The sequence below is a fragment of the Aythya ferina genome (genome assembly GCF_964211825.1).
Source record: "Aythya ferina genome assembly, chromosome: 3".
NCBI lineage: Eukaryota > Metazoa > Chordata > Aves > Anseriformes > Anatidae > Aythya > Aythya ferina.
Genome location: NC_140298.1, coordinates 50,290,828 through 50,312,489, shown reverse-complemented (window position 1 = coordinate 50,312,489; position 21,662 = coordinate 50,290,828). Strand labels below are relative to the sequence as shown.

Genomic DNA, 21,662 nt, shown 5'->3' with positions numbered 1-21,662 from the left:
TTGAAAGGTTAACAACCCATACAAACCAAGAAGCAAGAAACATGGTTGGGATGCAGCTTCCTTTCTGATGTGCTGCAGGCTTTCAAAGAAGTTGTAGGCAGCAACCAAGGTTTAAGCATCGAGTAAGTCTGCATGTCTAATGGATGCATCCCTCCTAGTGCTCCAGTGGAAGAATGACAGACCATGGACATAAACATAAAATCAAAGTTAGAGGTTCAGACTAGACAAATGCTCATGAGGATGGTTATGCTTTGAAACAACTTTCCCCAAGGTCAAAGTCTGTTGCTGAAGGTTTAAGAGCAGAAGGCCACATGAAGGCCTGAGCTACTGTGTATGACCTTGCTTGGAGAAGGATATTAAGCTTGACAACCCAAGAACCCTTTCACAACCTAGGAACCCTTTCATCTGAATTACTTTATAATCAGAAACTAGTTAAACCCTGTTTTAATTTATGCCAAACCTTATTATGATAAATTAAAACAAGCCTTAACACAGTGACTACTAGAATACAAACATTTTCACTGACATTTGAAAACAAGTTTATACAGGATAGCACACAGGAAGTGAAGATTCATTGTCAAAAGCATACACCAACAACATAAGATGCCCAAATATATTTATTGGTCTCTTAAAAAGTATGTTACTCTTTAGAAAAGACAGCTTAGGAAGTTTTAATGCAGATTAGAGTACATCCAGTCTGGCACATACTTCATGTGAATGTTTAAACATCAGTACCATCAGACCAACCAAGATAAGACTTCTTAAGCCAGTAGCAATAAGATACCAGGACAGAAGAAACTTTTAAAATTTAAAAGGAGCTTCAAAGCCTTTCAGCCAGGCAGAGCCAGAGTTCCAGAATATATTCAAGAACTGTGTCATCTTTCCACTCCTTTTGATTTTCATTTGCTGCCAGAAATGCATGAGTTCTAAGGAAGCTTGAGCACAGAGAGCTACAAACTGGTAAGCCAGTTCACCAGCCCTGAGTAGTCAGAAGAGTGCAGCACTGTTCTAAAATTGAAAAAAAAGGTAGAGCTTTGTGTTTGACAGACTACAAAGAATCGGTTTAACCATTTCTTTCATGACATCTCCCCTTCTCCTCTCAGTATTCAGAACCATCTCCAGGCAGAATAAAAAAGAAGCAAGTTGATCATCACAGGACAGTAAGATATTTACTTTATGAGCTCTTGCTAAAGTTTCCAGTGTTAGTGCATGAAAGGGTTTCTGAATGTTTATTTCTAGGTGTGCATATGGGTGAAGTTACCATAATTACAGTTGTGTCAGAAGTATAACTGTATTCACTAATGTGTTTCACAGGTAAAGCATTAGCTGAAAATATTCTGCTTTAATTAGCTAGAGATGCATTTTTGCTATTATCTTTAACCATGCCTTTCCCATTAAACAGTCATTTTTCCAGCTTGTTCTTACTCTGTGAAAAAAGCAGTCTACTCCACTCAATCCTGGTGAACCCACTAAGGATGATATCTCCTGTCTGTCATTGTCCACTTAAAAACTTCCGGAATGTCTTGATCCAGGAGAACTAGCAATGAGACAGACCCTCATGGTGGGGATAATAAATAAGGACAAGTGTGTAGGTGAGAAGTCAGGCTAAAGTGGGACACTACTGGTGACAAAGGAGAAGTATTCAGAAAAGGTGCAAGTGTCTGTTCAGCTAAAACCATGAGTGAGTGAGTCCTATTTGGAATGTAGCATATGTCCTAGAAGGAAAGTAGACACTGAATGTAACTTTATTCCTTTTTCAGGCGTGTAACCACTACCTTATGTTCTCAGGTAAGAAACTAATCAGACTTAGATGCAGCCACTCAAGCAAGTGGAGTGACAATTCATAAGTTCCAGGTTAAACAAGAGTATGTAAATGCCCACATGAATCACCTGTTCAGATAATACCAGACACCCCATATGAATTGTCACAATGCAGCACCATAGCAGCAGTTGAATTTAAGGAACAGTCTTGCTGCTCATTCCATCACATTTGCTGAACAGTGGTAGCATTAGCAGCACTGTGATTTACTCTCTGCTTTCAATGGGTCTAGGTCCAGTTTTGGTTTCCCCACATCATTCTCTTCATTAGGAAAGGTTTTATAGTTGGCAAGGATGTTTTCCACCAAGAATCGAGCAGCTTCATCTATGTTGATGTTGTCCTAAAAATATTGAAAGCAAAAAAACAGTCAGTCTTATTTTAAAAAGGGTCATACATTCCTGTTAGAAGCTGTCCAAATACAAACTTCTCTACAGTCACCAGCAAGATGCAAACACCTTCCATGTAGATGCATGAGGTTATGGCTCAAACACTTGTTCTTTTGCAAAAGTCAGCCAGAAAAGGTTTGATACAGAAGTTATTCACCCATATTACATATAGAATACTTTGACTGTAATCTAGCGTGCAGTCTGGGAATAAGCTTCATCTACATTTTGAGAAGTCACAAGTGCTGAGCTGCATTTTTGCATCAGGAAAGACAGATGGTTACAGTGCTCATAGTAGTGAGACACCTTCTAGGGTCTTTTCCTGTTTCTGCTGCAGTTTGGATTTTATCATTTATCTAAAAAGGACCTTTTGAATCAGCCTTAAACCCAGCTAAATTGGGGTGCCTCATCTAGCTACTCTACATTTTCTTATGCATGCTTTGAAAAATAACTTAATCTACACTCCAAAGAAGTCATGTATGCAGGATACCTAGAGCTGTATTTCAGCCCGGTACCTCAGTTGCTGTGTACTTTCCTTACTTTAAAGGCAATCAATTCTTACAGAGCTTTTATGGAAAAGCATCTGAGCATCATGCCAAAAATGCCTATCATTTACAAGTAACACTCGGCCAGTTTGTCAGCAGCAGCTAAAGGAAGTGGGCAAAACAAGGAAAGAGGGACCCTGAGGTTTAGCTTACTATGTAAGAGTTATCAGCCAGACCAGTAACTTGGTATGCTAGACACATTGTCTTCATCTAGAAAAAAAGATTCCATTTCAAGCATCAATCAGGTTTCAAACTGTTGGATTTCACTTCCAACGAAGTTGCTGCAAGTTTATATGTACATTGACCAAATTGGCAGAGTAAGAACAATATAAGACATTACTCATTTGAGTTATTTATTTGAATAAAGCAGCTATCTTAGCTTAAGTTGCTACACTGAGTGATTTGCTTCTCCCTAGTTCAGTCTTGCTACTGCCTGATAAAATAGAAGAGTGGTTTAGTAACATTATCTGGGTGGGTAGTAGCAAGTGAGCAAATAGCTTGTTCATTTCTGAAGTCTTACCACTTCTTTCATGCAACAAAGAAAAGCTGCAATATGGAAACCAGGACCTAAAGATAACTTGCCTTTTTCAGTAGTTCAATCAGGAAAATTAACATATACTGAACAATACTGATCCTGACACACACAAGATGAAAGCAGCTTATTGAACTTGGTTAATTAAGGCTTCCAGTTAGTTTTAAGGCTCTGAGTTTATAGAGCATTTCGAATTTAATTCATGTACGTTCGAAGTTTTCTGTAGCAGTAAGCTATCCTGCATACCACATCTAATTTTTGTAGAACAGTCACATCCCCTTATTTTTCTTCCCCACATGGAATTAGAAGACATGAATATAACCAATACTTAGCAGTTAAGGCTTTTTTTTTTTAAAAATGCTTACCTTAGCAGATGTTTCAAACCACCCAACAAAGCCACCTTCCCTGCAGAACTGGTCCATTTGAGAGGGATTTTGGCTGCCATCTTTCTTCTGGTCACACTTGTTTGCAAGAAGAACAGCAGGGATGGGGCTGCCATTGGGAAGTAATACTTTACTGTCCAAATCATGCTTCCATTTTGAAACAGCCTCAAAAGTAGAGCCTCTTGTGACATCAAAGACCACAAAGGCACCAACTGCCTCTTTGTAGTATACTCTTGTCATATTTCCAAAACGTTCCTGGCCTGAAAAAGAAGGGAGTAGCAGTATTTATATTCACTACAGCTCATGCTAAAAATATAAGTAGACTTCTGTACCAGGTTAGTATACATCAGTTCAGCATTTCACTCTAATAACCTCATCTCCTCCATTCTATGGAAGCTGATTACAACAGGGCCATTATGTACATCACACATGACAAGCCAGATGCTAAAAGCAGCCTGCAATTCCAGCTACCACTTAAACTTTTAAAAAAGTTATTTGTTAAAAAGTGATTATAGGCATTACTACTCAAACAACACTATCAGCACAAGTACACAGAAGTTATTCTTTCCACAAAAAACATTTCTGCATGATTTATATAAGCCTAGTCACTTCAGATACACATTTCAGCAAACCCAGAGGCTTTAACAGGGGGACAGATGCAGCTTTCTACAAGCTCTGAAGTCTAATAGCCTTCAGTGGATCTTATGAAGAAATCACCTACGTTCTAGATTTTTTTCTTAGGGTCAAGCTTAGAAAGAGCTAGTTTAATAGTTCAAGCTAAACCTCTCAACTTCGCCTTTCAAGTCCAAGACCTTCTCTGTAATAATTTCCAACTGTAGGAGTCCTACGGCAGTCCAACAATTTGATGCAAGGGGACCAGAATAGCTGAAGTACAATTGAACATAAATCTGGATGAAAGCCAACATCCAGTACTAAAAACTCTTATTCATAAATACGGCTCTTGAAGTCAGTATGCTTGAGATACAGAATTAGAATACAGCTCAGCTTTTCTTCTGTTTGGAAGGTCACACTATGTTTATACCTGAATGAGCAAAACAGTATCTAGTGCAAGCATGTCACTTGAAGTTTGGGCTACTAAACTCATTTTCTGATTTGTTGAGAAGTCTCCAACGGAGAAAGCAATCCTTGCACTATACCACTTCATACACTGTAACACTACTTTAGCTGTTAGCATTTAGTTCACATGCAGTTTTAGGAAAAAAAAAAAGGATTTTAATTGGGAACATCTCTGTCCTTTGTTTATAAACATTTAAGTCTGCCTTTGATCATCAAGGACAGTTTTATTTTCTCAGAAAGAACCAGAGATCACTAAGTAAAAGAACTGGTGAAGTTCTGCTGTCAAAAGGAAGCTTTTCTAGCTCAATTTTCATGTCATTTTCGTGTCAGTACTTCAGCTTAGTTCATTCTTTACAGAGATTTTCAGAACAGACAAAGCATTTGCTAGAAATGCCTGAAACCAGCAGTAGCCACAAGCAGTAGCTTCCATAGAAGTAGTAGAAAGGAGTTTTTTTTCCCCCCAACTGTTCAACTTTTAAAGTATGACGCTGCATAAAACAGCATCACTAGCTGACATCCTGACGAGAACAAGTTACACACGAGTTTCTTACTACCAGCAGAGTATCCCATGTGAGAACAAGGAGCACGTATAAGAGGAAAGATGCACCAAGCCTGCATCTCAAACTGCTGCTGGAGGAGGCACATTCCTTACACACTGTTTAGGAAACTTGTACACAAACTTGTGTTGCCTTTCAAGCATATGAGTAAGCCTGGAAAGGCATAGCAAGGTAGATTTGGTATCACCACCAATTCCTGTTATGCAGGCATGTTTCCCTCTCAAGTGCTAAATGCTAGAGGGCTAAATCCTGTCTTCAGTTCAGGAAGCATATTCCTCTGCACCACAGGATGGGCTCACAAAACAAACAGCATTCTCTGCATATTCTTCTGTAATTTAAGCTGCACGAAAGCAGACAAGAAGACACAGTTTAGTATTACAGATTAATGCCTTTTATAGATCAAGTACTCCCATCTGAAAGCTGCTCTTTTCTAAAGTGGCCCCAACTCTAAAACAGTTCACTACAGAGCTGCCTTCCCCTCTGGAATTCACATATGCTATGCTATCAGACCTGTATACTAGCTTCTGACTGCTCTTTCATCCTGTCTGAAAGTCCTGTAAGGATGGGTAGGACCTTCCTATTCCAGACATAAACAATAACACATGACCTGCCTAAAAGATAGTTGTTTTTTTTCTTGTGTTAACAGGTACATGGCATGAGGCAGGAAGAGAGTTCAGTATAAACCAGGTAGACTTTCTGTACAATTCTGTTACCACTGACAATGCACAGGCTTTAGCTTCTTGTACTTGAAAGCTTAACAGGAATTTGACACAAAATAAGCGTTTTTGCTTGCAGAAAACAAGCCGTAAAAACACTACAAGTCTGATCATCCTCTATATAAGCATTAAAACTGAATTTACTAAAATTTTGCCATGCTCAGTTCAGCCAGGGATTTCTCATTTCCTAAATTCAGCAAGATTTTTGCCATAGTAAACTTACACTGCAAGAACAACGTTGGCAGTACAGAAAGAGGATCATACCCACAGAGGGGAAAAGGCTAAGAGTGATCAGATAAAACTAGACTTAAAGCCTCTAGTGCACAGAGTTGCAGAAGGAAAAGGACAGCAATGTAACTACTTAGTACAGCACTATGGAGAGGACATTAGAGGATAAGTCATACTGATAAGTCTGTTGTTTTGCTGTAAACCTGGTGGTAGCACTGAGGTATCCTTTCTGTTTCAGGGGTTCAATCTAAGCTGCAGGGCAGCCATGGGGATCTGAGGTTTTATCTGGGGGTACTTCCATTTATATGTAAGTAGCTGTGTGCAATGCAAAGTTCTGCATTCTCTAACCACAAAGTTTTCACATCTAAATGACTCAGCACATGTTGTCACTGTATTTTCCAGTAATTGCAAGAGCATCAAGTGAAATAATTGCATAATGTCCTGCACTGGGATCTAATGCAGTTCCCTACAGTAGCATCACAGGAATGAAGTTCAGTTTAAACCTGCATCAGACCTTGGCAGCTTCTCTTGCTTTTGAGTTTACATCAAAACAGACCTAAAGCATATCTAGCTACTTGAAAAAAAAAGTTAGAGCCTGGTCTGATATCTGAAGCTTTCTGTCCTTTACTTGACAAGAGATAAAAGTTATCACCATAAGATTCAGGAAGTGCCAGCCTTGCCTTGAAGTTTATTTTTAAAAATTTCTACAGCAATATTTCCCAGTGAAAGGAATACACAAGAGTGTCCTGTTTATCATAGCAGCGTGACTTATCATTGTGGCTATTCTTGCTTTCAGTTAGTGGTAGATGCCCCGCATTCCTACCATTATTGGAAGTCTTAATTCATGCTCATGAGACGGAAATTGAGGCTAGAAGCAGCATGTTAAATGTGCAAGTAACTGCTGGATATGCATGGTATTGGACATGTCTGGTTTGTTCCTCCAGAAAAATCCCCCCATACCTAAAGAGTTAAGAGTGGTTAATATGAACAGGAACTACTCACTGACAGCAAAGAGATCTATGTGGAAGTTCCCCTCAGCTATGTTTTCTGCTGGGAAGGGAAGTTTGTTTTACCTCTGTCAATATCAGAAGTACAGCACAGGTTCCCCTACCTTGTAAGATCTACTCTTAGTCTACTATGAAGCCACACTACTGACAAGCCAGAGCTCTGTTACTTGCATTTAAACCCTTTTCTTGGCATGAGCACCATTGCTGGAAAGAATCTAACCTCTCTCACAGAGAAAACTAACAGTTCTGACATACTCCAGGAACTGTCACTAATGAGGAAGAGATGACCACAGGTTGTAAAAAGCCTGACAACTGGAAGAATGATGAAGCCGTTTTTCTTGCTGAGGAGATCTTTGACAGGCTAATCAGCTTAATGGATGGCCAGATCTCAAAATTTGATTTGAAACAACTCTGGCAGTTCCACATCAAATAATCCTGATCTGGAGAAGTAGGCTAAAGTCACCCAAAAGTGAACACAACTAGATGAAGAGTTTTATTTCTAACAAACAACTTTGAGGACCACTGCCATGAGTTTTGCAGTTTTTCCCCTGGACACAGTAATACTGATTTGTCAGAATTCCAACATATGGTCAAAGCCCTCAGTTTATGAATAAGGCCAAGCAGCTATTTCAGCATTCAGCTCACTGTCCAGTTAGTTTAAAAGGCAGTTTAAGTAGTGTGGTATACTCCTTTACAAGAAATCTTTATATAACCATGCCAAGAAATATCCAGCAGTACCACAGTAGCAAAGAAAGTAAGAGACCTAGTAAATCAAATTAGGTGAATTCAAGAAGCCTAGAAGTAGCATTCTGCTGAGGTCTTCCTTTTCTATCAACAGGTGAATCTCAACTACAGTACTATATATATAAACACTATATCACAGGATGCTTAATTAAATCATAATGAACAGTTGTAATTGATCAGTGTTAGTCTGGGAATACTTTAATGTCCTCCTTCCTTTGTGAGAAGGGTTATCAAAGATCAGGTATTCACCATGACCACCAACAGTCAATAGGAGTCAAGCCAAAATTCAAGAAGTTCAAGAAGGGTCACTAATGGCAGCCTGGTGAAAGGATTCCTCAATTGTCTTGGCTGATGGTCTGAACATCAATCAGGGTAAGACCCCGTGCAGATACAGAGAATTCTGGTTTCTCTCACCACAGAGAAGGAAACTCATGGTCAATGTTTAGCAAGTCAACAGATTTGGAAATATATAAGTATCTTGAAGTTGATACATACTTCCTTCAAAACAGAGAAGTCCAGTGCAAGCCACAAATGAAGTCCTCTAAGTAATGATTCTGCTCCACTGTCAGCATTTATTAGTGCTACAGGAGATAGCAACAACATAGCCTAAAGTCTGTGAGGACACCAACAGGGGTACCTGCAGGGGCACTGTAGAACATCTAAATGCAAGTTTAAGACAACTTTTACTGAGGATAAAAGCTTGAACTGAACTATTTTGATATAAAAAGTGTAAACACATCAGGCTATGCTGCAGTCCACATGGGATGTTTTGTGTACATGCATGAACAATAGACCACTGAAAATACTTCTGAAGTAGAAAAATAAGTAACCTCTAATGAACTACTCAAGTTTTAACCCAGAGTTCTGTGAACATTTAGGATAGACTCAGACTGGCACTATGCTCAGGTTTTGGTACCTGTCTCCCTTGGAGAAGTCCTAAGTCCTTTATAATGCACTAAGGATCTCAGATTTAGATCAGGAATATCCATTTCACTTCCTAGGTAGCCACTACATTTTGGCTGTTTGATGGCCCTACAGCTAGATGTTTGACACCAGATCATAAACAGTCAGGACTGCCCTGAGAAGGGACTGCCCCATTCTCCAGACATTTCATGTACATTTTAGCACCACTGGGTTCAGGTATGAGCTGTCTGGGGCTGCTTTTTAGTGACATACTGATATTACTTGCAAGCCACCACTGCTGATGGTGGTTCCCCCACCCACTCCCCAAGGCAGGACAGCTTGTCCCAGAACTGTCTTACCCAATTAGATTGAATTTGTTTTTCAGCAGGAAGTAGGTTAACCAAACCACTATCAATATTACAGGACATGCTCAAGTGACTGCCTGCTTTTTCACATGGGCAGCAGCCATAGATTGAGAAAGAGGAGACAGACTCCAAGACAGCCAGTACTAGATGCCTTCCTGTTCCTCATCCTTACCCACATAAGCTATCAGTGCAAGACTGTCAAGTGTTTAAACTACAAAAGGTGTTGAGCAAGATCAGTAGCATAGAAGGTATTAGGAACCTGTAAGAGTTGCAAAAGGCACATCGAGCTTCACTCTTGCTTTTCACCACAGTGAAAGTAATACTTGGTATTTGTGGTTCTGATGACAAACGCTAAGAGGTTAAAAGAACGAGAATGACATTTTCCTGTATTAGACAGTACTAGAAATAGTTCCACTGCAGCTCTTGCAGTTGATTAAACAAAGGAAGTCTCAGGTAACTTATGTGAACTGGTAGTATCCTTTCTTACTAAGGGTGGTATGGGAAAGTTAATGACCACTGGATGGACAACTTATTGTCAGTAAGTGTCCCACACCCTTCAGAGAAAGGCTTTTCACTGAATAATTAGCCAGTCAATCCCTACTTGTCCCTGACTGACTCCCACTTCACTATAAGAGATGACCTTTGATACTCTGGTTATGTTTACATTAGGAAGCAGGAAAGGTGTAATAGAAGCAATGCTGTTGAGCGAGACAGTATTGAGAGTTGGCATCCACAGTGTACTGTATGCTACAGGTACAGCATGTATGAGAGTTGTTCCAGACTATTTGGGGTCATTGAAGTCACTGAATGACAGTTCAGGTGCGGCAGTATCCTGACTATTTAGATCATGACTTCAAGCATTTTCACAGGTTCCTAGAAGGAAGTGTTTCTTTCTTTAACAGAAGGAAGTAGCTCGCTCTAAAGTTTCATTGTACAGCACAATGAGAAACTGAACTAGTCATTCATTTGCTAATCTTTCCATTTGAAAATTTGGGTAGCTAGCCTCACCAATTTGTTTGCTATTTCTACACCTCAGGATAAAGTAGAACCAATGCAACAGCAGAATCACCGAGGTGCAAGCACTTGGAAGCTGGACACTTGATTGCTATCAGGAAAACTGGCATCTGCCATCCTGATATGTGGAAGAGAATGGTGTGCTTTTCCTAAAGAAAAGGCTTACATGTAGGATGAACTTTACCTCAAGAACCTGCACAGCTCACGGGGAGGTTTACAGTAAGACTGAAACTTCTCTTTGCAGCCTGTAGCCTTAGGCTAATCCAGTGATTTAAGACTGCCTAAACTAGCTTTAACAGTTTAATATCTTGTAATCTAAGATTACCTCCTCTAAGCTTAGACAAGATGCATTTGCAATTCAGCTACCTTTATCCACAATCAAATCTACTGTAGGTAAGAGTATGACAGTCCTGTTCATACAGGAAAGTTTCACAGGTTAGTTTTCACTTCTGCTTGCAACTTTGACAAATTGAGAAGTTCCCAACTAAGCAGTAGATTTCTGTCCATAGAAAAGTATAGTCCAACTAAACTAAGTACTTTAACTAAACAAATAGAGCATGTATGGAAAAAAAAACTCCTTGCATTAGAATTCACTCAGAGTTGACAGCCCAATTATTGCCAGTAACAGCATGAACAGGTAATTCAAATTTTGTTCTAAAAAGTCTTAAAACAAGTCACATGCCAGAGTTAAATTACTTCATGCCCAACACCCCTGATCCATCTCCTTCAGTGTACTGCCACGCAGCCAGAGCTGTGCTGTGTACTTAGTGATGCTGCATGGCACTGTGGCATTTCATAGCACAAGAGAACAATTCTGAAGTCAGTTTGTCTCGAGATCAACTTTATCACGGGACTGAAAAAATTTTAATCTCTAAAACAGTCAATGTGTCATGGCACACTGTGTGCCACTGGAATTTTATGTCAAGTAGCTGCCACTCTGTTCTGCCCAGCACTCTAGTTGGGGATCACTCAAAGAACAAGTTCCCATAGCTTTAACTGTGACACTCAAAGGCTTCTTTAAAAATACTTTTTGAAAAGCTGCCAAGATCCACACAATAAGGAATACTGGTTTGCACTTACTGCTAATCTAGAAGCTATCCCTACTGAAAGGGTGCTAGGGTTTTTCTAGTCCAAGATTTTTTTTTTTTTCTAAACAACCTCCATAAAACCCTGAAATCCTATAATTCTTCAAAGCAACACACCATCACATCTACCTTTGTTCTGCATCTCTGTAGCTAGGTGACAATGTGAGATGTTGAATGTTTTACCACAGGCAGCTTGAGAAGCATGCTGCACTTCAGTCACTGCTATTGCCATTCATACTAGCTTTAACACCTGCAAAAGCCTCAAAGAATTATTCCTATGCTTTCATAGCAAAATTAATAAATTTCCTTACTGCCAATCACTTCCTTTTGACCTGGCATATCACACATCAGAAATTCTAGTCTGAGTACTTGGAGGGAACAACCTGCAGAGACAAGTCAGTAATTGCTGCTGCAGGAAAATATTTCCAGCAGCTCTGAAATTGAATCCCAGGATCCTTGCTCACTACTGAAGAGAATAAACTTATTTTATACAGCATGTTGGAGACTTTTAAGATGGGCTGCTAAGATTACCTGTCTTATGAAACACAGGAAAGAAAAGGAGTTTTGAACAACCCCTATACAGCACTTGTCCACTTAAACTGTACTTGTGACCACACACTTCAGTGTGTGTGTTCTTTATGTGCACACCAAGCATGGTGTGCACATAAAGAAAACTGAACTGGTAAAAGGCCAAGTGTAGATGAATAAATAAGGCAAAATTACTAAGATTCTGAGCTGGAACACTGATGCAAGGCAAGTTGATAAAGGTCCATCTCAATTCATGTAAGTTCACACGTTAAGAGAAGAGTGTGTATTTAATGCAGTCTATATTGGTTTCTCTCTGAAGGGTAATATACTTGTCAAGTAACTTCATTTCTTACTACCTGAGCTAGTATTACTGGAATGGCAAGAATTCAGACAATACTTGCCTCCAAAAAGCTTGATGATCAATGTAAGTTAATGGATTTCTGCACAGATTTCTAGTTTGTTTTATGACTTGACCCAGAATTCAGTTATGTTGCGTGACATATGCTATTCTTCCTTGTGTCTGCCTTCCCTTTCCCCATTTAATGGGCCCATCCATCCTTTGCTTCTGTACCACAGTGCTACAGAACTATTTTTATGACCTTGTAAAAAATGTAAGCTTTCTGAACAACTACTATAAAACATGAACCTTATCTATTTCAGAATAAGACTGAAGCTCCATTTAATCCATTGTGATTAGAAGCTCAATTACTAAGTGATGCTTTCATTGTGAATAGAAATTAAGAGTGATTGTAAAAAAAAAAATCAATACAGTAATCTTTCCTTTAAAGGTGTACTAGATCAGATAGCCCCATTACATTTAAGAAACACAGAAAAGCCTATGAAGGAATTCTAAGCTTATTTCCAAGATACTGAAAGAACATCAAGTCTATTACTTAAATGAAACAGGTCTGATTGTGCAAGGTAAAAACTGTTCAGTTATACTAAAACTGCCTAACACCAACTTCAAGACTGTAATATTTCCCATGTGCTTGTGGAATTCCTAGTTTTAAATTATCAGCACAAAGGGTTTGATAAGTTCAGTTTAGGACAACATACACAGTGTTTGGTGTTGCTTAGTACTACATCATACAGCATAAGAACCTTCAGCAGTCCACTGGTGGGACAAGGAAATTGCTTTCAGCCAAACAACCAACCATAGCTTGCTGAAGGGCATCTGACAAGCAACTACTTAAATAGAAGAATTCTAAGGAATAAAGCACATTGACATCCAGAATCTGTAGACCATACAGAATCTTTTCACATCTGTGGTGCCCAGGGATGTCTGAAGGCTGAAGACACACCAAAAAAAAACAAAAAAAAAAAACAAGTTTAACATGTTTAGCAGCTACTTGGACCACTTAGTAGAAGAGTTCCAAATACAGTAACTCATTCTCAAGTAAAAGTTCATAAACCTAGTTCTGCTGTTCCAGACAAGTTACAGGAAAGGACACCCACATAAGATTTCCCACAGTAGGGTGGTTTCTGGAAGGAAATACATAGCACATCTTCAGTTGTTTCTTGTCTCTACTGCTTCCAAGACAACATTTCAAAAGCTTCAAGAGCAGAACTACTTACCCCCCACCACCACCACCTTTGCTAGTCCTGCAAGTTTTCAGCCAACATCATTAAATAATTCTTCCTCTATAGAATGTATGTTTGCATGTGCATGAAAGAAGCATCCAGAGATCAGTCCCAGGTCTTTCAGATCTTTGTCAGTCTGAACTTGATCACATGAGGGTCTGAACTTGACTGGGAGCTTTCTGACCTGCCTCAGCTGTTACCAGAGGGTTAGAGCTCCCAACTCCATCACCAGATGAACCAGAAAATAGCTTCAAATGATTTGCCCTTTTTTTTTTTTGAAATAAAGCTCTGACCTCCAAGTTCTGAATCCATTTCTGATACTGCTATTTATATGCACATTTTTCACTCTTCCTTTTTCATTGCACTCAGTAGATTTGCTTACTAAGAGTGAGGAAAAGCATAACTGTGGGCATGTTATGCCTAGACTCTCCAGCCTCCACCCTATGCTCACCTTTTCTAGGCACACAACTAGGCAATTTCTTCACAATTTCTTTGCGAGACCTGCCATTTAAATCCCTATTCTGACCTTTAAAACATGTTGTGGGTAAGGACAAGTTGTTACAAGACTATCTGTAAGGATCACCACCTCCTATTTCTATGCCTTCAACAGACCTCTCTGAAAAATAATTGAAGTATGCCTCTCTGGCAGAGTTAGGTACATATGGGAAAGTTTTCTTGTTACCCCCTACGGGTTTTCAGGGATGCACTAACACCACTTAAGGCTTACTTTAGACCTTATTTAAAAAAAAAAAAAGTTAATAACACAAGAAACAAGTTGTGCTCTAGTACACTGAAGCAGCGTGGCAGTCTTCAGACACCTCAGCAGCATAAGTACAGACAAAATAAAGTATACAGCTGCTCGAAGCTAAAATATTTCTCACATGGAAGCACACTATCTCACATACCCAAACAACCTGAATGCCTTTGAAACTCAGCCAACAAAACATGCAACAGTCCAAAGTTATTCTCCACAGAGAGCACATAGCTTCTACCAAGAACACTGCCTCTCCAGCGAGATGTTATTCCTCTGGGACAGGAAAGATTATTGGGTACAGCCTCACTCCCCTGTATCTAAGCTAAAAGGCTTGCATTTTGCTTTGTTTTGCAAATCCTCACTTAAGTTTAGGTTTTCTACTTTGAAATGTTTGAGCATTCTCCTTCTCTTCTACCACATCCATTGCTTCCTGAACTCACTTTTCCCATTTCTCATGGTTTCCTATAGATGTGAACAAGTTAAACTCCTGAATAAATTGAAGTTTTAATATCTACTTGCATATCTAAGATCCACTTGTCTTTATGGAAAAAAACGGTTATTCCAGGTCTTCCTCAACTTACTATTTGAGGAAGATATTTCATCCAATGTCTCTATCATCTTCAGTACTGGGTTACATTCTGACAAGATAGAGTTCAGATCTTTTCAAGTCTTATCCATCAGCTCTTGAAAGCTTTTGCATTGCATGCTTAGAATAGCTAAGAACAACTGCTCCTCTTCTGTTTGTCCCATTCCACAGCCACACTCCTACAGTTAGAGCAATACTTCATTTTTAAATACTTATGAAGAAATTTTAACCAAGTCCTGGAAGAAGGGTACTGCTGCCAAAGTTAATGCAGAATGCCTTACTCAAAGCTTTTAATGAATTTGTCTACCAGTTGTCATTTGTGACATTTTTCAGAGGAAGCCAAACACTCAGATGGTCATCTTTGACTTACCATTATTACCCTCTAGAGAGCTGCATGTTTGTACAGGCTGGTGTGAGTGACAATGCTGCTCTTACTAGTTCAAATCAAGAGTTTGATTGAATCAGGAGAAATCCTTATGGTGTTCCTTCAATCAGAGTTGAAAGTTACATCAATACACTATATTCACCTCCTACACTGCATTGTGGTCAGTGTACTGATGAAGAGAGACCACGCTTGTCAAGTATGAATCTCTAGTGTATTGAAATTGACTAAAACACTTCCCTATCATTAAGATGCCTTTCATTTTTATCTCTTTATCACAGTGAGTCATTCCTATCTCCTACTTAATTCACCAATTATTTATGTCTTTTGAAGAAGGAGGTTAACCTTTTAACACTCCCAGAATTTATCCCGGAAGAGAAACTTATCATAGTTTCACATGCTGAGATAAAAAAAAAAAAACAAGACTAATGCACAAGGGCAGCTAAGGTTTAGAAGTTTTACTCTGTACAGACATGCATATAAACTGTTCCTCTTTTCCAAATACTTCACACAGCAAACAAGATTTGACATTGACTATCAGTCTCTCAAGCCTTTTCACCTCCATTGTCCAAAAAGCTACAACATCTATCTGTATAACTAAAATGCTTGAGTATTTATTGAATACATAAGTATATGCACAACAGTTCCCTTCTTCCCCCTTCACTATTTCACCATCTGTACACCCCCAAACACACACCTTGATCCTGCAGCAGGTATCTGCATTACTTTGTACCCTACAATAAGAAGGTTATTCCAGAAAAAAAAAAAAAGGAAGAATTGGCAATGTAACATTGTCATGGCCTATTAGGTAATTATATGGATTTACGACTAAAAACCTGCACTAGCACAGAAATTGAATCCATTCATGAACCTGCTGCATTGCAATATACAGCACAACATTCATCAGTTTGATGTTTGGCTACATTCACACCAGAAGCCAGCACAGTATCTGCATTATAATCCTCAGCTGATGGATTGAGCTAAATGGTTAGTTTTTAATCAATGATTTAGCGACACAACCTTAGATTGCAGCACACAGCTCTTTGAAGAAAGCTTTTTGTGATGGACTTTAAGTACAAGATTTGATCTTTACTATGTTTAAGGGTTTGACTTCAATTCAGAAGCCTTTTTAAAGGCATCAAAATCCATTCAGAGTGCCAGCATCATGTTGCTTGCAGGGAAGTCACATGTAGTGTTACTTACCATAAGATTTAGATCTCTTGAAGAGATCTAAAGCTGTTTGTCTGCACATACCAGAAGATAAAGTTATCTGCATGAGCTGTTGAAAGCCAGAAGACAGTTGGGCTAATGAGTTAAGAGGGAATGACTATCACATGCTCAGATACTTCATTACATACTTTAATAAAATGCTTTAGGGAACATATGCTGGGACTATGTAGAAGCCGTCTTCAACCCAGTTCTCTAGAACTAAGAACTTCTACATAAACCTCATCCTCAGGTATTCAGAAAGATTCATGAAGTAAAGAAAGCTGCACAACACATTTCCAGCTCAATTACATTAGCAGTAGTATCTATGAGGGTTTCATGGTATTAATAAAATCCCTTTGATTTTATTTTTAACACAAGTCTAAACTACTGCTCTCATACCAGCTGAGCACAGCCCAATCAAATATCACTAGAAATACAATTACTTCTGTTCTTGGTCTCATTTTTCTACTGGAGAAGGGCTCCCAGCCCCTTGGAAAGAGAACAGCCTAAGCCACCAGAGTCAGAAGAATTTGGATTGCAACTCGCAAGATTGTTGTATTTACCTTCATTTTTGAAAGGGAAAGGATAGTGAGGAAATTCATGTGGAAGCATGTATCAAACTGTAAGACTGAGGAAGCGTTGCCCTTTTAGTTTAGTAGGGCATCATCTGCATAAGGCCTAGAATTGTTATGAATAATATATAAACAGTGACAGAAGAATAACAGAATTACTCTTCACTGTGTTAGCAATATTAGCACAAGCCTCTACAGATTTATCAGCAACTCCAAGATACGGTAATGGCAATAATCAAGAGTGAAAATGATGTCTTCTAGGTCTTGAAATTAATGCATGGCTATATTATTAGAACTTCCCATAATATAAAACAGTTTTTGTTACAAGTACAGCTAAGTTTCTGCTTAGCCTGTTGAAACAGGTTGCTCTGGCAGAGCACCAGTCTGCCCGTGTCTCTGAAACCAAGGGCTGAGGAGAAGTTAAACAGAAGTGTGGCAGCCTGCCAAACACCAGGACCCTGATCAGCCTTCTCTCTCTTATCTTCACAACCCCAGACTTGCTAAATTACAGCCAGAGTGTTGTAGCAGCTTGCACCAATACTGCCAATTGACTGGGGAAAAATAAGTTGAAAACTGATTTGAGAAGAGAACCTATCAGAAGAGAAACCCTGCCAATATTTCCCTTGCTCTCCAAAACAGCAATTAGAAAATATTTCAGTTTGCCCTACAGCAGAAAGATCTATGTTCTATTTCAGCATACTGCAGTGAGAAGCAGATTTTTTAGTTTGAGGAATTCTATGTGAAGTGTTTTAAGACAGAGGTGCAGCAGCTTTGTGTTACCCTTCCTGTTTCATGAACTTCCACTTAACAGAGAAGAGAGATCAAGGAAACAGTAACTACCAGTTGTTACCCTAGTATCCTCCAATGTAAGTTTTAAAAACAGTAATTGAAGTTAAAAGCCTACTTGTTTTCATATCTGAAGAAATATTCTGAAGATGATAGAAAAGGAAGAGAGCTGCAGGTTAATACCCAGGCCACACACAAACCCAGAAACGCTTTGCAAACTTCAGATGATTAACAACTTGAAGATACGGGCTTCTTACAAAACCACAGCAAAATAAGTTTTACTGTGTCATTTAAAACCTCAGCATGAGCAGTTAACCAAGATATGTATGCAGTTTGATCCTCTAAGACATGTTAGAGAAAAGTTCTTAGTTATACTCAGGAAAGGAATGCTGTGCTGTTTGGGCATGCCAACAGGGCTTTTCTTCCTCAGCATGCTCAGAGTATCTTTTTAATACACAAACCCACAATCTGAGCACAGAGCTAAGTGTGACACAAGTCCCCTTTGCTCACCCCATGCTGCAGGGACACAAGTTGCATTGAAATTAAGTGGATGGCTCCAAATAACCAAAGTTCGAGCATGCCTTACATGAGGCCAATGGTAGCTATATGAGCACCTTGAGCCAGTAAGGTGTGCCTGCTGAGCACAGCCTGCCTGGAGGAGATATGTACTTCCTCTAGAAGCAACATAGAGCAGGGGCCACAAACAAGCTGAAGCAGTGAGCAGCTGGAGCAGGGGTCAGACAACTGCTAGCAAGCAGAGCAGAGCACAGCAGCTTTTTGAGGACAGCTGCAGCAGCCTGGGACAAGCCAAGAGCCACCAACACCAGCTGGCAGAGGCACCTGTGGGAAGCCAAACCAACCTCCCCGACAAAGGCCTCACTTTGCTCAAGCCTCAAATTTAGACAGGAGCTGCTGAATGCAGCAGGGAAGGGGAAAAACGAGAAGCCAGGCTTGAGCACATCCCATCCCTCACCTGCAATGTCCCAGAGCTGCAGCCGCACCAGGGTCTTGCTGTCCCAGTTGATGACTTTGAGCGCGAAGTCCACCCCGATGGTGGCCCGGTAGTGCTGGGAGAAGAGCTGGTGCACATACCGCTTGATGATGCTGGTCTTGCCCACGCCCAGCTCCCCGATCACCAGCACCTTGAAGAGGTGCTCCCGGCACTCCGCCACCGGCCCTTCCCCACCGGCCATCCCCGCTGCCTTGCCTCGGCGCGGCTCTGCTCAGCCCCAAAACTTTCCCGGCCGGGATCTCGCCTCCAGGCAGCGCTGCCCGCCGGGCCAGCCCGAGCCGGGCGGCAGAGGGGAGGCCTCAACCACCTGACTGCAGTCACAGGACGCGGAAACTCCGCGCTTATAAATGCCCGGGGAGGGAAGGGGCGGGCGGCGGGGAGGAGCGGCCGGGACGGGCCCCGGGGAGCGGCCGCCAGCCCCGGGAGAGGCGGTGGTAGCCGCGTCTGTCCCTGTCCCGGCCCGGGGCCCCAGCGTCCCGCTCCCAAACTGATCCCGATTCGTTCCGTCCTCGGTCTGGCTCCGGTTCTTGTACGAGCCGCACCAGCCCAAGCAGTAAATGGGCACGCACGGCCCTGCAAGTCAGCAGCAAGTGGAGTGTCTGTCCTGCAGAGCGCATGGTGCCACGTCTGCAGGTTGCTCGTGCTGGGAAAGATCAGCAGCAACAACAACAAAATAAATAAAATAACAAGCAACAACAAAAAATCATCTTTGGTAACTTGGAGCCACAGCATCCATCCGAGCCCCAGGGGAGGCAGCTGGGTGGCTCGGTCTCAGTGTCACGGCTGTTCGGGCACCAGTATGCTTGGGAGCGAAATGTCACCAGCAGGGTTAAAAACCCTGGCAGCTAATCTGGCAAGCAGTCATCTGTTCACCCTGCTTTTATACTACTTTACTGCATATGGTGATTCTTTTGCCATGCTTTCAGTTGGTGGCTTGAGTGAGACAAGCCCGGCTTCTTCAGTCAGCCTGGAGCATGCTCACTTCCTTGTCACACAAAGGTGATGCATGGAGTATAAATGGAAGCAGGTGGAGAGACTGACAAAATGAGGCAAAAGAGTTCTTGAGCAAAATTTGTATTTAAAGGTTTTGGTCTAAAATTATTAATTTAAGCTGTCATGCTGTATTAACTTGAAGACAATTGCTTTAATTAGAATTTACTTTCCAGCAGCAGCAATAACATCAGAATATAAACCAAGGACAGATTGGTACTCAACAATGAGATTATTATTTATTATTTATTTTTATTTTTTCTAGTGGAGGGTGGCATGGAGTAGCATCAGTTCTCCGGCAAGAGGTGGGATAGACAAGAAACACAGTCATTAGTTAGGAGGTTGGTAGTGAATGTGGGAGACATTACTTCAGGTATACACACCTTAACCAGCATGGGTTCTGGTAAACCTCTCTAACTGTATCAAGATTGACCTCTGTGTGCCCAGTTGTTGTCTGTTCAGATTGGGATTTGGCTGGTTTCTCTCCTTCTGGCAAAATCAAGGTGGGATGGGAGTACGCTGTCACATGCTCAGGTGCTGGTATGGCTGGGGTTTAATATGGTTGCAGAGGCCTAGTTCCTCAGGCTGAGATACACACTTTGTGTCTTCATTCCCTGCATGTCAGAGGGTGATTATGGTACTTTCCAACCTTACAGGAGCATTTCATTAATGGATTACTAGGCACACTCTGACATTATGTAGCCCAGGGTGCAGTGCTTGCTTATTCTAATTGCAGGCTTCTGATAATATTAGATAATTTGGTTTTGCATGCATAGATGGGATGGAATTTTTAGGCATTTCCTACCATTTGTTAGGCCTGCCTACTACCGTCTTTGTCTTACATGCCACAGAAATTCATTACTGCCATTATTTTCTTCATTCCTCCTCCTCATTTTGCAAAAGTAAGGGAACATAGATCATATCAGACAACTAAGTGAGCAACTATACTATCATTAAGAAGCTGAATACAAGTACTTCAGTATACTTGAAACTTGATATCAACAATTCAAAAGAAGCCTGTAGGTTGTTGTTTTTTGTTTTCTTTTTTTTTTTTTCTTTCTTTCTTTCTTTCTTTCTTTTTTTTTTTTTTTTTTTTTTTTCTCATGTACTGATTTTAAGCAATTAGAACCAACATCAAAAATAAAGAAGTCTGTAAAAGTCATGATCTGCTCACAGAAGACTCACAAACAGAAACAAGGGCAAAATGTGACTGATAATTTTACACAATTAATAGCTTGATCAGTTCTAATTACATTACAGCGTGCCAAACATATAGCAGTAGATCTTGCCTGAACTAGTAATTTGCCTTAATTTCATTATTATTCATTTCATTCAAGCTGGCTGATATCTATGTGGAACAGCTTGGCAAAATCCAGTCATTTGCAGTCCTGTTATTACTGTTCTGCCCCTCTATGGTGCAGTATAATCAACCATGCATGAGGTTATAGAATAAAGTATAATCACCATCTGCCTAGCACAGGGTAGATAATCTTTATTCTGTGAGTTAAATTTTGGTGTCACTTGGTCTTTTGCATGTAATTCTACTTTTTCATTGACTCCACTTTACTAGCTGAATGTCAGCAAAATTCCCCTACTGAACAAGGGTTGTTGGCATCATGGTATGGTAATTGGGATTACATTAAATTATATTGTTGCCTTCAGTTGCCTACACTGGCAGACAAGGTTATTATTGTGCCATTTTAACTAGCTTAGCTAGCTGGTTGCCTTTAAGTAAGGCTTCATATTTCAAATAGCAATTGTTGAAACTGTTTTTTTTTTTTCTTTCTTTTATTTTTCTTTCTTCTCTTTTCCATGCACTGAAGATGTCAAAAATGAGGAAGAAGAAACATAAATCTTACAAAACAGGCTTTTGGTATATTCTCAACCTTAACACTGAAGGCCAG

At 40.2% G+C, this 21,662-nt stretch overlaps 1 protein-coding gene across 1 annotated transcript; it reads right to left on the bottom strand.

The window, feature by feature from the left end:
• Positions 1–599: 599 nt before the first annotated feature.
• RAB32 (RAB32, member RAS oncogene family) lies at positions 600–19,093 on the bottom strand. The gene is made up of 3 exons (XM_084513820.1): positions 18,730–19,093; positions 3,645–3,922; positions 600–2,159 (listed from the first exon to the last, which is right to left on the bottom strand). The coding sequence occupies exons 1-3, from the start codon at positions 18,947–18,949 to the stop codon at positions 2,010–2,012; spliced, it is 648 nt and encodes a 215-aa protein (XP_084369946.1). The 5' UTR covers positions 18,950–19,093; the 3' UTR covers positions 600–2,009.
• Positions 19,094–21,662: the final 2,569 nt, after the last annotated feature.

Coding starts and splice junctions, on each gene's coding strand:
- RAB32 (XM_084513820.1), bottom strand. CDS start 18,949: ATGGCCGGTGGGGAAGGGCCGGTGGCGGAGTGCCGGGAGCACCTCTTC. Junction 3,923..18,729: donor GCAGCTCTGGGACATTGCAG/GTGAGGGATGGG, acceptor CTTCTTTTTCAG/GCCAGGAACGTTTTGGAAAT. Junction 2,160..3,644: donor GGTTTGAAACATCTGCTAAG/GTAAGCATTTTT, acceptor CAATATTTTTAG/GACAACATCAACATAGATGA.